Source organism: Bombina bombina, chromosome 2 (assembly GCF_027579735.1).
Source record: "Bombina bombina isolate aBomBom1 chromosome 2, aBomBom1.pri, whole genome shotgun sequence".
In the NCBI taxonomy this organism is placed as follows: Eukaryota; Metazoa; Chordata; class Amphibia; order Anura; family Bombinatoridae; genus Bombina; species Bombina bombina.
The window spans coordinates 679,484,672-679,497,930 of record NC_069500.1 but is presented as its reverse complement, the minus strand read 5'-3'; the positions used below and the strand labels follow the sequence as shown (position 1 = coordinate 679,497,930).

The 13,259-nt window shown below is 39.8% G+C and overlaps 1 protein-coding gene across 1 annotated transcript in view; it reads right to left on the bottom strand.

The window, feature by feature from the left end:
• DENND4C (DENN domain containing 4C) overlaps positions 1 to 13,259 on the bottom strand; it is a 474,079-nt gene that overhangs the window by 313,732 nt on the left and 147,088 nt on the right. The window contains 1 exon segment of the mRNA XM_053702651.1: positions 10,552 to 10,697. Coding sequence (XP_053558626.1) covers positions 10,552 to 10,697 — 146 coding nt within the window.

The following is a 13,259-nucleotide window of genomic DNA, read 5'->3' as shown; positions in this document are numbered from 1 at the left end:
ATTTATGTTTACCTGATAAATTACTTTCTCCAACGGTGTGTCCGGTCCACGGCGTCATCCTTACTTGTGGGATATTCTCTTCCCCAACAGGAAATGGCAAAGAGCCCAGCAAAGCTGGTCACATGATCCCTCCTAGGCTCCGCCTTCCCCAGTCATTCGACCGACGTAAAGGAGGAATATTTGCATAGGAGAAACCATATGATACCGTGGTGACTGTAGTTAAAGAAAATAAATTATCAGACCTGATTAAAAAACCAGGGCGGGCCGTGGACCGGACACACCGTTGGAGAAAGTAATTTATCAGGTAAACATAAATTCTGTTTTCTCCAACATAGGTGTGTCCGGTCCACGGCGTCATCCTTACTTGTGGGAACCAATACCAAAGCTTTAGGACACGGATGAAGGGAGGGAGCAAATCAGGTCACCTAAATGGAAGGCACCACGGCTTGCAAAACCTTTCTCCCAAAAATAGCCTCAGAAGAAGCAAAAGTATCAAACTTGTAAAATTTGGTAAAAGTGTGCAGTGAAGACCAAGTCGCTGCCTTACATATCTGATCAACAGAAGCCTCGTTCTTGAAGGCCCATGTGGAAGCCACAGCCCTAGTGGAATGAGCTGTGATTCTTTCAGGAGGCTGCCGTCCGGCAGTCTCATAAGCCAATCTGATGATGCTTTTAATCCAAAAAGAGAGAGAGGTAGAAGTTGCTTTTTGACCTCTCCTTTTACCAGAATAAACAACAAACAAGGAAGATGTTTGTCTAAAATCCTTTGTAGCATCTAAATAGAATTTTAGAGCGCGAACAACATCCAAATTGTGCAACAAACGTTCCTTCTTTGAAACTGGATTCGGACACAAAGAAGGCACGACTATCTCCTGGTTAATGTTTTTGTTAGAAACAACTTTCGGAAGAAAACCAGGTTTAGTACGTAAAACCACCTTATCTGCATGGAACACCAGATAAGGAGGAGAACACTGCAGAGCAGATAATTCTGAAACTCTTCTAGCAGAAGAAATTGCAACCAAAAACAAAACTTTCCAAGATAATAACTTAATATCAACGGAATGTAAGGGTTCAAACGGAACCCCCTGAAGAACTGAAAGAACTAAATTGAGACTCCAAGGAGGAGTCAAAGGTTTGTAAACAGGCTTGATTCTAACCAGAGCCTGAACAAAGGCTTGAACATCTGGCACAGCTGCCAGCTTTTTGTGAAGTAACACAGACAAGGCAGAAATCTGTCCCTTCAAGGAACTTGCAGATAATCCTTTCTCCAATCCTTCTTGAAGAAAGGATAGAATCTTAGGAATTTTTACCTTGTCCCAAGGGAATCCTTTAGATTCACACCAACAGATATATTTTTTCCATATTTTGTGGTAAATTTTTCTAGTTACAGGCTTTCTGGCCTGAACAAGAGTATCAATAACAGAATCTGAGAACCCTCGCTTTGATAAGATCAAGCGTTCAATCTCCAAGCAGTCAGTTGGAGTGAGACCAGATTCGGATGTTCGAACGGACCTTGAACAAGAAGGTCTCGTCTCAAAGGTAGCTTCCATGGTGGAGCCGATGACATATTCACCAGGTCTGCATACCAAGTCCTGCGTGGCCACGCAGGAGCTATCAAGATCACCGATGCCCTCTCCTGATTGATCCTGGCTACCAGCCTGGGGATGAGAGGAAACGGCGGAAATACATAAGCTAGTTTGAAGGTCCAAGGTGCTACTAGTGCATCTACTAGAGTCGCCTTGGGATCCCTGGATCTGGACCCGTAGCAAGGAACCTTGAAGTTCTGACGAGAGGCCATCAAATCCATGTCTGGAATGCCCCACAGTTGAGTAATTTGGGCAAAGATTTCCGGATGGAGTTCCCACTCCCCCGGATGTAATGTCTGACGACTCAGAAAATCCGCTTCCCAATTTTCCACTCCTGGGATGTGGATTGCAGACAAGTGGCAGGAGTGAGTCTCCGCCCATTGAATGATTTTGGTCACTTCTTCCATCGCCAGGGAACTCCTTGTTCCCCCCTGATGGTTGATGTACGCAACAGTCGTCATGTTGTCTGATTGAAACCGTATGAACTTGGCCTGTGCTAGCTGAGGCCAAGCCTTGAGAGCATTGAGTATCGCTCTCAGTTCCAGAATATTTATCGGTAGAAGAGATTCTTCCCGAGACCAAAGACCCTGAGCTTTCAGGGGTCCCCAGACCGCGCCCCAGCCCATCAGACTGGCGTCGGTCGTGACAATGACCCACTCTGGTCTGCGGAAGCTCATCCCCTGTGACAGGTTGTCCAGGGACAGCCACCAACGGAGTGAATCTCTGGTCCTCTGATTTACTTGTATCGTCGGAGACAAGTCTGTATAGTCCCCATTCCACTGACTGAGCATGCACAGTTGTAATGGTCTTAGATGAATGCGCGCAAAAGGAACTATGTCCATTGCCGCTACCATCAAACCTATTACTTCCATGCACTGCGCTATGGAAGGAAGAGGAACGGAATGAAGTATTTGACAAGAGTTTAGAAGTTTTGTTTTTCTGGCCTCTGTCAGAAAAATCCTCATTTCTAAGGAGTCTATTATTGTTCCCAAGAAGGGAACCCTCGTTGACGGAGATAGAGAACTCTTTTCTACGTTCACTTTCCATCCGTGAGATCTGAGAAAGGCCAGGACAATGTCCGTGTGAGCCTTTGCTTGAGGAAGGGACGACGCTTGAATCAGAATGTCGTCCAAGTAAGGTACTACTGCAATGCCCCTTGGTCTTAGCACCGCTAGAAGGGACCCTAGTACCTTTGTGAAAATCCTTGGAGCAGTGGCTAATCCGAACGGAAGTGCCACGAACTGGTAATGCTTGTCCAGGAATGCGAACCTTAGGAACCGATGATGTTCCTTGTGGATAGGAATATGTAGATACGCATCCTTTAAATCCACCGTGGTCATGAATTGACCTTCCTGGATGGAAGGAAGAATTGTTCGAATGGTTTCCATTTTGAACGATGGAACCTTGAGAAACTTGTTTAGGATCTTGAGATCTAAGATTGGTCTGAACGTTCCCTCTTTTTTGGGAACTACGAACAGATTGGAGTAGAACCCCATCCCTTGTTCTCCTAATGGAACAGGATGAATCACTCCCATTTTTAACAGGTCTTCTACACAATGTAAGAATGCCTGTTTTTTTATGTGGTCTGAAGACAATTGAGACCTGTGGAACCTCCCCCTTGGGGGAAGCCCCTTGAATTCCAGAAGATAACCTTGGGAGACTATTTCTAGCGCCCAAGGATCCAGAACATCTCTTGCCCAAGCCTGAGCGAAGAGAGAGAGTCTGCCCCCCACCAGATCCGGTCCCGGATCGGGGGCCAACATCTCATGCTGTCTTGGTAGCAGTGGCAGGTTTCTTGGCCTGCTTTCCCTTGTTCCAGCCTTGCATTGGTCTCCAGGCTGGCTTGGCTTGAGAAGTATTACCCTCTTGCTTAGAGGACGTAGCACTTGGGGCTGGTCCGTTTCTACGAAAGGGACGAAAATTAGGTTTATTTTTGGCCTTGAAAGACCTATCCTGAGGAAGGGCGTGGCCCTTGCCCCCAGTGATATCAGAGATAATCTCTTTCAAGTCAGGGCCAAACAGCGTTTTCCCCTTGAAAGGAATGTTAAGCAATTTGTTCTTGGAAGACGCATCCGCTGACCAAGATTTTAACCAAAGCGCTCTGCGCGCCACAATAGCAAACCCAGAATTTTTCGCCGCTAACCTAGCCAATTGCAAAGTGGCGTCTAGGGTGAAAGAATTAGCCAATTTGAGAGCACGGATTCTGTCCATAATCTCCTCATAAGAAGGAGAATTACTAGTGATCGCCTTTTCTAGCTCATCGAACCAGAAACACGCGGCTGTAGTGACAGGGACAATGCATGAAATTGGTTGTAGAAGGTAACCTTGCTGAACAAACATCTTTTTAAGCAAACCTTCTAATTTTTTATCCATAGGATCTTTGAAAGCACAACTATCTTCTATGGGTATAGTGGTGCGTTTGTTTAGAGTAGAAACCGCCCCCTCGACCTTGGGGACTGTCTGCCATAAGTCCTTTCTGGGGTCGACCATAGGAAACAATTTTTTAAATATGGGGGGAGGGACGAAAGGTATACCGGGCCTTTCCCATTCTTTATTTACAATGTCCGCCAACCGCTTGGGTATAGGAAAAGCTTCGGGGGGCCCCGGGACCTCTAGGAACTTGTCCATTTTACATAGTTTCTCTGGGATGACCAAATTCTCACAATCATCCAGAGTGGATAACACCTCCTTAAGCAGAGCGCGGAGATGTTCCAACTTAAATTTAAATGTAATCACATCAGGTTCAGCTTGTTGAGAAATTTTCCCTGAATCTGAAATTTCTCCCTCAGACAAAACCTCCCTGGCCCCCTCAGACTGGTGTAGGGGCCCTTCAGAAACAATATCATCAGCGTCCTCATGCTCTTCAGTATTTTCTAAAACAGAGCAGTCGCGCTTTCGCTGATAAGTGGGCATTTTGGCTAAAATGTTTTTGATAGAATTATCCATTACAGCCGTTAATTGTTGCATAGTAAGGAGTATTGGCGCGCTAGATGTACTAGTGGCCTCCTGTGTGGGCAAGACTGGTGTAGACGAAGGAGGGGATGATGCAGTACCATGCTTACTCCCCTCACTTGAGGAATCATCTTGGGCATCATTTTCTCTAAATTTTGTGTCACATAAATCACATCTATTTAAATGAGAAGGAACCTTGGCTTCCCCACATTCAGAACACAGTCTATCTGGCAGTTCAGACATGTTAAACAGGCATAAACTTGATAACAAAGTACAAAAAACGTTTTAAAATAAAACCGTTACTGTCACTTTAAATTTTAAACTGAACACACTTTATTACTGCAATTGCGAAAAAGTATGAAGGAATTGTTCAAAATTCACCAAAATTTCACCACAGTGTCTTAAAGCCTTAAAAGTATTGCACACCAAATTTGGAAGCTTTAACCCTTAAAATAACGGAACCGGAGCCGTTTTTATATTTAACCCCTTTACAGTCCCTGGTATCTGCTTTGCTGAGACCCAACCAAGCCCAAAGGGGAATACGATACCAAATGACGCCTTCAGAAGTCTTTTCTATGTATCAGAGCTCCTCACACATGCATCTGCATGTCATGCTTCTCAAAAACAAGTGCGCAATACAGGCGCGAAAATGAGACTCTGCCTATGATTAGGGAAAGCCCCTAGAGAATAAGGTGTCCAATACAGTGCCTGCCGGTTATTTTACAAAATTCCCAAGATTAAAATAATTCCTCAAGGCTATGGAGTATAAAATATGTTTATATATAAATCGATTTAGCCCAGAAAATGTCTACAGTCTTAAAAAGCCCTTGTGAAGCCCTTATTTACTGTCTGTAATAAAAATGGCTTACCGGATCCCATAGGGAAAATGACAGCTTCCAGCATTACATCGTCTTGTTAGAATGTGTCATACCTCAAGCAGCAAAAGTCTGCTCACTGTTCCCCCAACTGAAGTTAATTCCTCTCAACAGTCCTGTGTGGAACAGCCATCGATTTTAGTAACGGTTGCTAAAATCATTTTCCTCTTACAAACAGAAATCTTCATCTCTTTTCTGTTTCAGAGTAAATAGTACATACCAGCACTATTTTAAAATAACAAACTCTTGATTGAATAATAAAAACTACAGTTAAACACTAAAAAACTCTAAGCCATCTCCGTGGAGATGTTGCCTGTACAACGGCAAAGAGAATGACTGGGGAAGGCGGAGCCTAGGAGGGATCATGTGACCAGCTTTGCTGGGCTCTTTGCCATTTCCTGTTGGGGAAGAGAATATCCCACAAGTAAGGATGACGCCGTGGACCGGACACACCTATGTTGGAGAAATTAGACTGTCTAGTCTTGGCTTTGTCCTGAGGCAGGGCATGGCCTTTACCTCCTGTAATGTCAGCGATAATCTCTTTCAACCCGGGCCCGAATAAGGTCTGCCCTTTGAAAGGTATATTAAGCAATTTAGACTTAGAAGTAATATCAGCTGACCAGGATTTTAGCCACAGCGCCCTGCGTGCCTGAATGGCGAATCCTGAATTCTTCGCCGTAAGTTTAGTAAGATGTACTACGGCCTCCGAAATGAATGAATTAGCTAGTTTAAGGACTCTAAGCCTGTCCGTAATGTCGTCCAGAGTAGCTGAACCAATGTTCTCTTCCAGAGACTCAATCCAGAATGCCGCTGCAGCCGTGATCGGCGCAATGCATGCAAGGGGTTGCAATATAAAACCTTGTTGAACAAACATTTTCTTAAGGTAACCCTCTAACTTTTTATCCATTGGATCTGAAAAAGCACAGCTATCCTCCACCGGGATAGTGGTACGCTTAGCTAAGGTAGAAACTGCTCCCTCCACCTTAGGGACCGTTTGCCATAAGTCCCTTGTGGTGGCGTCTATTGGAAACATTTTTCTAAATATCGGAGGGGGTGAGAACGGCACACCGGGTCTATCCCACTCCTTAGTAACAATTTCAGTAAGTCTCTTAGGTATAGGAAAAACCTCAGTACTCGTCGGTACCGCAAAATATTTATCCAACCTACACATTTTCTCTGGTATTGCAACTGTGTTACAATCATTCAGAGCCGCTAACACCTCCCCTAGTAATACACGGAGGTTTTCCAGTTTAAATTTAAAATTTGAAATATCTGAATCCAGTCTGTTTGGATCCCGTCACCCACAGAATGAAGTTCTCCGTCCTCATGTTCTGCCACCTGTGACGCAGTGTCTGACATGGCCCTAATATTATCAGCGCACTCTGTTCTCACCCCAGAGTGATCACGCTTACCTCTTAGTTCTGGTAATTTAGCCAAAACCTCAGTCATAACAGTAGCCATATCCTGTAATGTGATTTGTAATGGCCGCCCAGATGTACTCGGCGCTACAATATCACGCACCTCCCTCTGAGCGGGAGATGTAGGTACTGACACGTGAGGCGAGTTAGTCGGCATAACTCTCCCCTCGTTGTTTGGTGAAATTTGTTCAATTTGTACAGATTGACTTTTATTTAAAGTAGCATCAATACAGTTAGTACATAAATTTCTATTGGGCTCCACTTTGGCATTGCAACAAATGACACAGGTATCATCCTCTGAATCAGACATGTTTAACACACTAGCAAATAAACTTGCAACTTGGAAATACAATTCAATTAGAATAATATTAAAACGTACTGTGCCTTTAAGAAGCACAGAAGATCTATGACAGTTGAAAATTAATAAATTGAAACAGTTATAGCCTCAATCCTTGTAAACAACACAACTTTAGCAAAGGTTTAATCCCATTAGCAAAGATAACAAATTCTGAAAGCAGGAAACAAATTACAGAATAAACGTTTTTTATCTCAGTCAAACTATAATTCTCACAGCTCTGCTGAGAGAAATTACCTCCCTCAAAATAAGTTTTGAAGACCCCTGAGCTCTGTAGAGATGAACCGGATCATGCAGGGAATACAATGAGTTGCTGACTGAAATATTTGATTCAGTAAAAGCGCCAAAAAAACGGCCCCTCCCCCTCACACACAGCAGTGAGGGAGAACAGAAACTGTCAGAAAAACAGATTAAGCAACTGCCAAGTGGAAAAATAGTGCCCAAACATTTATTCACTCAGTACCTCAGTAAATGAAAACGATTTTACATTCCAGCAAAAACGTTAAACATAATCTCTAGTTATTAAACAGCTTTATGTATTTCTTACAGTGTAATTCTAGTGAAGTACCATTCCCCAGAATACTGAAGTGTAAAGTATACATACATGACATTATATCGGTATGGCAGGATTTTCTCATCAATTCCATTGTCAGAAAATAAAAACTGCTACATACCTCTATGCAGATTCATCTGCCCGCTGTCCCCTGATCTGAAGTTTACCTCTCCTCAGATGGCCGAGAAACAGCAATATGATCTTAACTACTCTGGCTAAAATCATAACAAAAACTCTGGTAGATTCTTCTTCAAACTCTGCCAGAGAGATAATAACACACTCCGGTGCTATTTTAAAATAACAAACTTTTGATTGAAGATATAAAACTAAGTATAATCACCATAGTCCTCTCACACATCCTATCTAGTCGTTGGGTGCAAGAGAATGACTGGGAGTGACGTAGAGGGGAGGAGCTATATGCAGCTCTGCTGGGTGAATCCTCTTGCACTTCCTGTTGGGGAGGAGAAATATCCCAGAAGTAATGATGACCCGTGGACTGATCACACTTAACAGAAGAAAAAAACATTAAACATACAACTTCCATTAGACCCCTTGATATGGCTCCTAAACAAACCTCCAAAAATGTAATATAAACCTGATCTAAAGTTGTTTTATATAATGACCAATAGCGCCACAAATCTTCTAGTCAAAAACTGGAGGAGCAAAGAAGCTCCATATCTGTTAATGTGGATACAACTTGTATCTGAACTTCTAGAATTAGAAGAAAATTTTTACATTAAAAATGCTAGAATGGACATATATGAAGAAATGCTGGGCATGTGGGAACAATACCTCAAGAAATAAAACTACACACAATTAAGATAGAAATGGATATGGTTATTGAAATTTGCATAATAAAATGTCAAACCAAATCACACAAGTGCTAATCAAACACACTAAGAAAATATGGGTAGTTAGTCTTAAAAATTGAGTGATGTTGAGTCGACTTTCACAATCTCATACTCAATTCATCCAATCATTTTTATTAAGCAATGCAGCACTATATATTTTTTCTTTTCTATTTTCGTTACCTTTTTGATGTTACAAATCAACATGGATATAATTAATGACCTGAAGTGTCAAATATATAAAAAGATTTTTCCTCTACTTTTTATTTTATATCTCTTATCTTCTTTCTTTTGAATTCATATGTTCAAAATCTACTATTATATGTTACACATAGGGAGCTGCATATCCCACATTGTAAATTGATATTATTCCAATAAAGTTGGTTAAAAAAAAAGAGAAAATGTACAAAGTATGTTCCAATTTTTTTAAAACTTTCAAAACAATCAGACTTTGCAAAATCACTGCTGGAAATAAATCTAAATGTATTCAAATATAAAATAGAAAGTGCAAAGTTTAAAAGAGACATTAAACACTAAATAAGTGCTAGATAAATTCATGCATTAGAAAAAAAGAAGATTAGTCTGAGAATAAGATATAGATGTATTTTTTAAAGTTTTATTCATTGTTTAAATATTAACAAAAAAGTGTAAACTTTTAGTGTCAATAAAGCAACAGGCACTGTCATGTTGTAACTTAGGTTTCTTTCCCTGTTTTGGCCAATTAGGGACAGTTATAAATAGGTCACTAGAATTTGCAGCCAATGGCTGTGTGTAATATAACAGCGTCCTGCACTTCCATTTCTAACAGGAAATGAAAATATCACAATTTCCGAATGGAATTACAGGAAAAGGGGACAAGATAAATAAGTAAGCCAAACTATACATTGAATTATAAGGGACATAAAAGTAACATTTTAAATACAAAGTAGTGTGTTTAGGATTAGACTAGAAGCATTCTTGCAGTAAACCTTAGTTTGCAAAAAGGCGTCTAAGAAAAGTTATTACATCTTTTGATTAGTTTCTTGTGCACATGACTCCACTAGTATATACAGGTGCATTCACATTTGAGATAACTTGCTCTTACTGTGTGCCAGTGACATCATATATGACATCAAAGGTAGAATTTCGAGCATGTGGTATGCAAGTGGATGTAGCTTATGCATATGATAGGAGAGCTGCCTGCAACAAGAAAAGTTAACTAAATCATGCAAATCATAGTTTTTGTCAGAAGCAGGTACATCAGAAATATATCACTGTATATTGTATTTTGACAGATTTTCTTTGCAGAATACACCTAATTTTAATTTTAGGCTTTTCAATGTGTTTCTCTGTTGACACATGCAGCTCAGGAATCTATAAGCATTGAAGGGACATAAAACTCAAAAATTTTCATTCATGATCCAGATAGAGCATATAATTTTAAAAACTTTCCAATTTACTTGTATTATTAAGTTCTATGTTTTCTTGTTATCCTTTGTTGAAAAGTAGGAAAGTAAGTTCAGGCGTGTGCAAGTGTCTGCAGCACTACATTGTAGCAGTTTTGAAACAATGCTGTACATTATCAAGAGCACTAGATGGCATCACTATTTCCTGTCATATAGTGGTTCAGGCATGTGCACACTACCTACCTAGGTACCACTTCAATAAAGAATAACGTGAGAATGAAGCAAATTTAATAATAGGAGTAAATTGAAAACTTTTAAAAATATATATTTTTATATAAATCATGAAAGAATATTTTTGTGTTTCATGTCCCTTTAATACTGCTCTATAAATTATATGTAAACATGCAGTTCCTGTAAATTTCAGAATACATTTAAAATATATGCTACTTTACGTTTGCATGTAAAAAACGTATTTGTTATTAATCCTCACAGTGGTAAGGTGTTTTCTGTTCATGAAGCCTTCAGGCAATATTATTTAGTGCAGAATTTGTAAAGTGCTGTAAAACAATTTTTCAATACCTTTTCCATGCAGTCATCAAAAAATGCTAAACTGGTGTCCTTATCACTAACAAAGCTGCATTCTTCAATGAAGCGGGTAAAGATCTGTGTTTTCGTCAGAAGCGAGTAGAATTTCATGTGGGCACGGTCCCGGCTTTTCAAAAATCCTACAACATTGGTTTCTCTCAGTTTGATAATCACAGGATATATTGATACAGATATAATGAAAAACATAATTTATGTAAGAACTTACCTGATAAATTAATTTCTTTCATAGTGGCAAGAGTCCATGAGCTAGGGATGTATGGGATATACATTCCTACAAGGAGGGGAACAAAGTTTCCCATACCTCAAATGCCTATAAATACACCTCCCACCTCACTCATACCTCAGTTTAACGTATAGCCAAGTTAGTGAGGTGTAAAAGGAGTAAAAAGCATAAAAAAGAGGAACAGAATAAAGTGCTTTATATATATATATATATATATATATATATATATATATTAAAAAATCATAACCCCCCAAAAATTGGGTGCGTCTCATGGACTCTTGCCACTATGAAAGAAATGAATTTATCAGGTAATTTCTTACATAAATTATGTTTTCTTTCATGTAAGTGGCAAGAGTCAATGAGCTAGTGACGTATGGGACATAATACCCAAGATGTGGAAGTCCACGAGTCACTAGAGAGGGATAACATAAAAACAGATATTTTCAATGAGAAATTAAATCCAAAAAAGAATTGTTTTCTTAAAAATTTCAAAAAAACTAAAATTATAGGCACTAAAATCAAACTGAGACAGCTGCCTGAAGAACCTTTCTACCAAAGGCTGCTTCCGAAGAAATGTATGCAAAGAAGACCAAGTTGCTGCTTTACAAATTTGATCAACTGAAGCTTCATTCTTGAAAGCCCAAGATGTGGCGACTGATCTAGTAGAATGAGCTGTAATATTGAAATATAGGTTTTCCAAACCCTATGATAAATCTTCCTTGAAACAGATTTACGAGCCTGTATCATAGTGTTAATGGTGTTAAGTGTTAAGGTCTGGTCTTATAGGAAGTGACCAAGGCTGGCAACTGGACATTCTGATAAGGTCTGCATACCAAAACCTATGAGGCCATGCTGGTGCTATCAGAAACACTTAAGATTGTTCCATTATGATCTAGGAGATCACCTTTGGAAGAAGAACCAGAGGCGGAAAAATGTAAGTAGGTTGGTAAAACCAAGGAACTGCTAGAGCATCCATCATTTCCGCCTGAGGATCCCTGGAAAGGTATCTGGGAAGTTTCGTGTTCAGACTAGATGCCATCAGATCTATTTCTGGAAGGCCCACATCTGTACAAGTTGAAAAAACTCATCTGGATGGAGAGACCACTCACCCGGATGTATAGAATGAGGGCTGAGATAATCCGTTTCCCAATTGTTTACACCTGGGATATGAAACGCAGAGATTTGACAAGAGTTGGATTCCGCCCAAGAAAGTATCAAAGATACTTCTTTCATTGCTAAAGGACTGCGAGTCCCCCCTTGATGATTGACATATGCCACTGTTGTGATATTGTCTGTTTGAAAATGAATGTAACGTTTTTACTTTAATAGAGGCCAAAAACCGTCTAACAAAGATGTCTTATGTCTTGAGAAAAACCCTTTACGGGCTGAAATGCGTCGTCTATACATAAGGAAGATTGTATTCTTCTCTGGTGAGTGAATTTCCTATTACACTCACTTTGTTAGACGGTTTTTGTATTTGTTTTTATTTCTATTTTTACAGGTTGAGCATATCCATGTCCCACGGCTACTGGCTGTTACTCCCCAGCTGTTCTGCACTATCAAAGCTGTTGCAGCACCATTAAGGACCCCCCTTTTAGGATTTATTTCAGGATTCGATTCAGGATTATCTGAAGGACACTATTCCGGAATTTGTCACCTTACACCCTGTATTTTTGATCAATCGAGACTCCCTTTTTTGTACACGTTTAATAATTCCTGTTTTTTGCCCCAGGAGGGGTACATATTCACTTGGGTACCCACCTTATTGTATATATGTAATTATTTGTCATTTATTTACAACTCACTATATTTGGAACATATTATTTGCACTAATTGGATCATATTATTTGTAATATTATTTGCACCATTAGGTGGTGAACTCCTATAAGCCTTGTTTATAGAATCCATAAGGTTAATAATTTTATCTGTTTATGTTTTACTTAATTTTTACATTTACCATACTACATATATAGATTGGTTATCATATATCACTGCAATATTATCTGTTGCAGGTATTTGTAGCACTAATAGTAAACTTTGGATTTGGTTTCTTATAAGGCTTGGATTTATTCCAATTCAGAGATGGTCTCCAATTAGAGCCAGAGGCCTTAGGGGAAGAAGAGGTTTTCTGTTCTCTATTCTGATGAAAGGAACAAAAATGATTGGGAGCTTTAAATCTACCCTTAGATTTCTTGTCTTGGGGCAGAAAAACTCCCTTATCTCCAGTGATAATGGAGATAATAGAATCCAATTGAGAACCAAACAGATTATTACCCTGAAAAGATAGAGATAATAATCTAGATTTAGACACCATGTCAGCATTCCAAGATTAAAGCCATAAAGATCTTCTAGTTAGAATAGCTAAAGACATAGATTTGACATTAATCTTAATGACATCAAATATAGCATCACAAATTAAATGATTTGCATGCTGAAGTAAAAGAACAATGCTAGATAG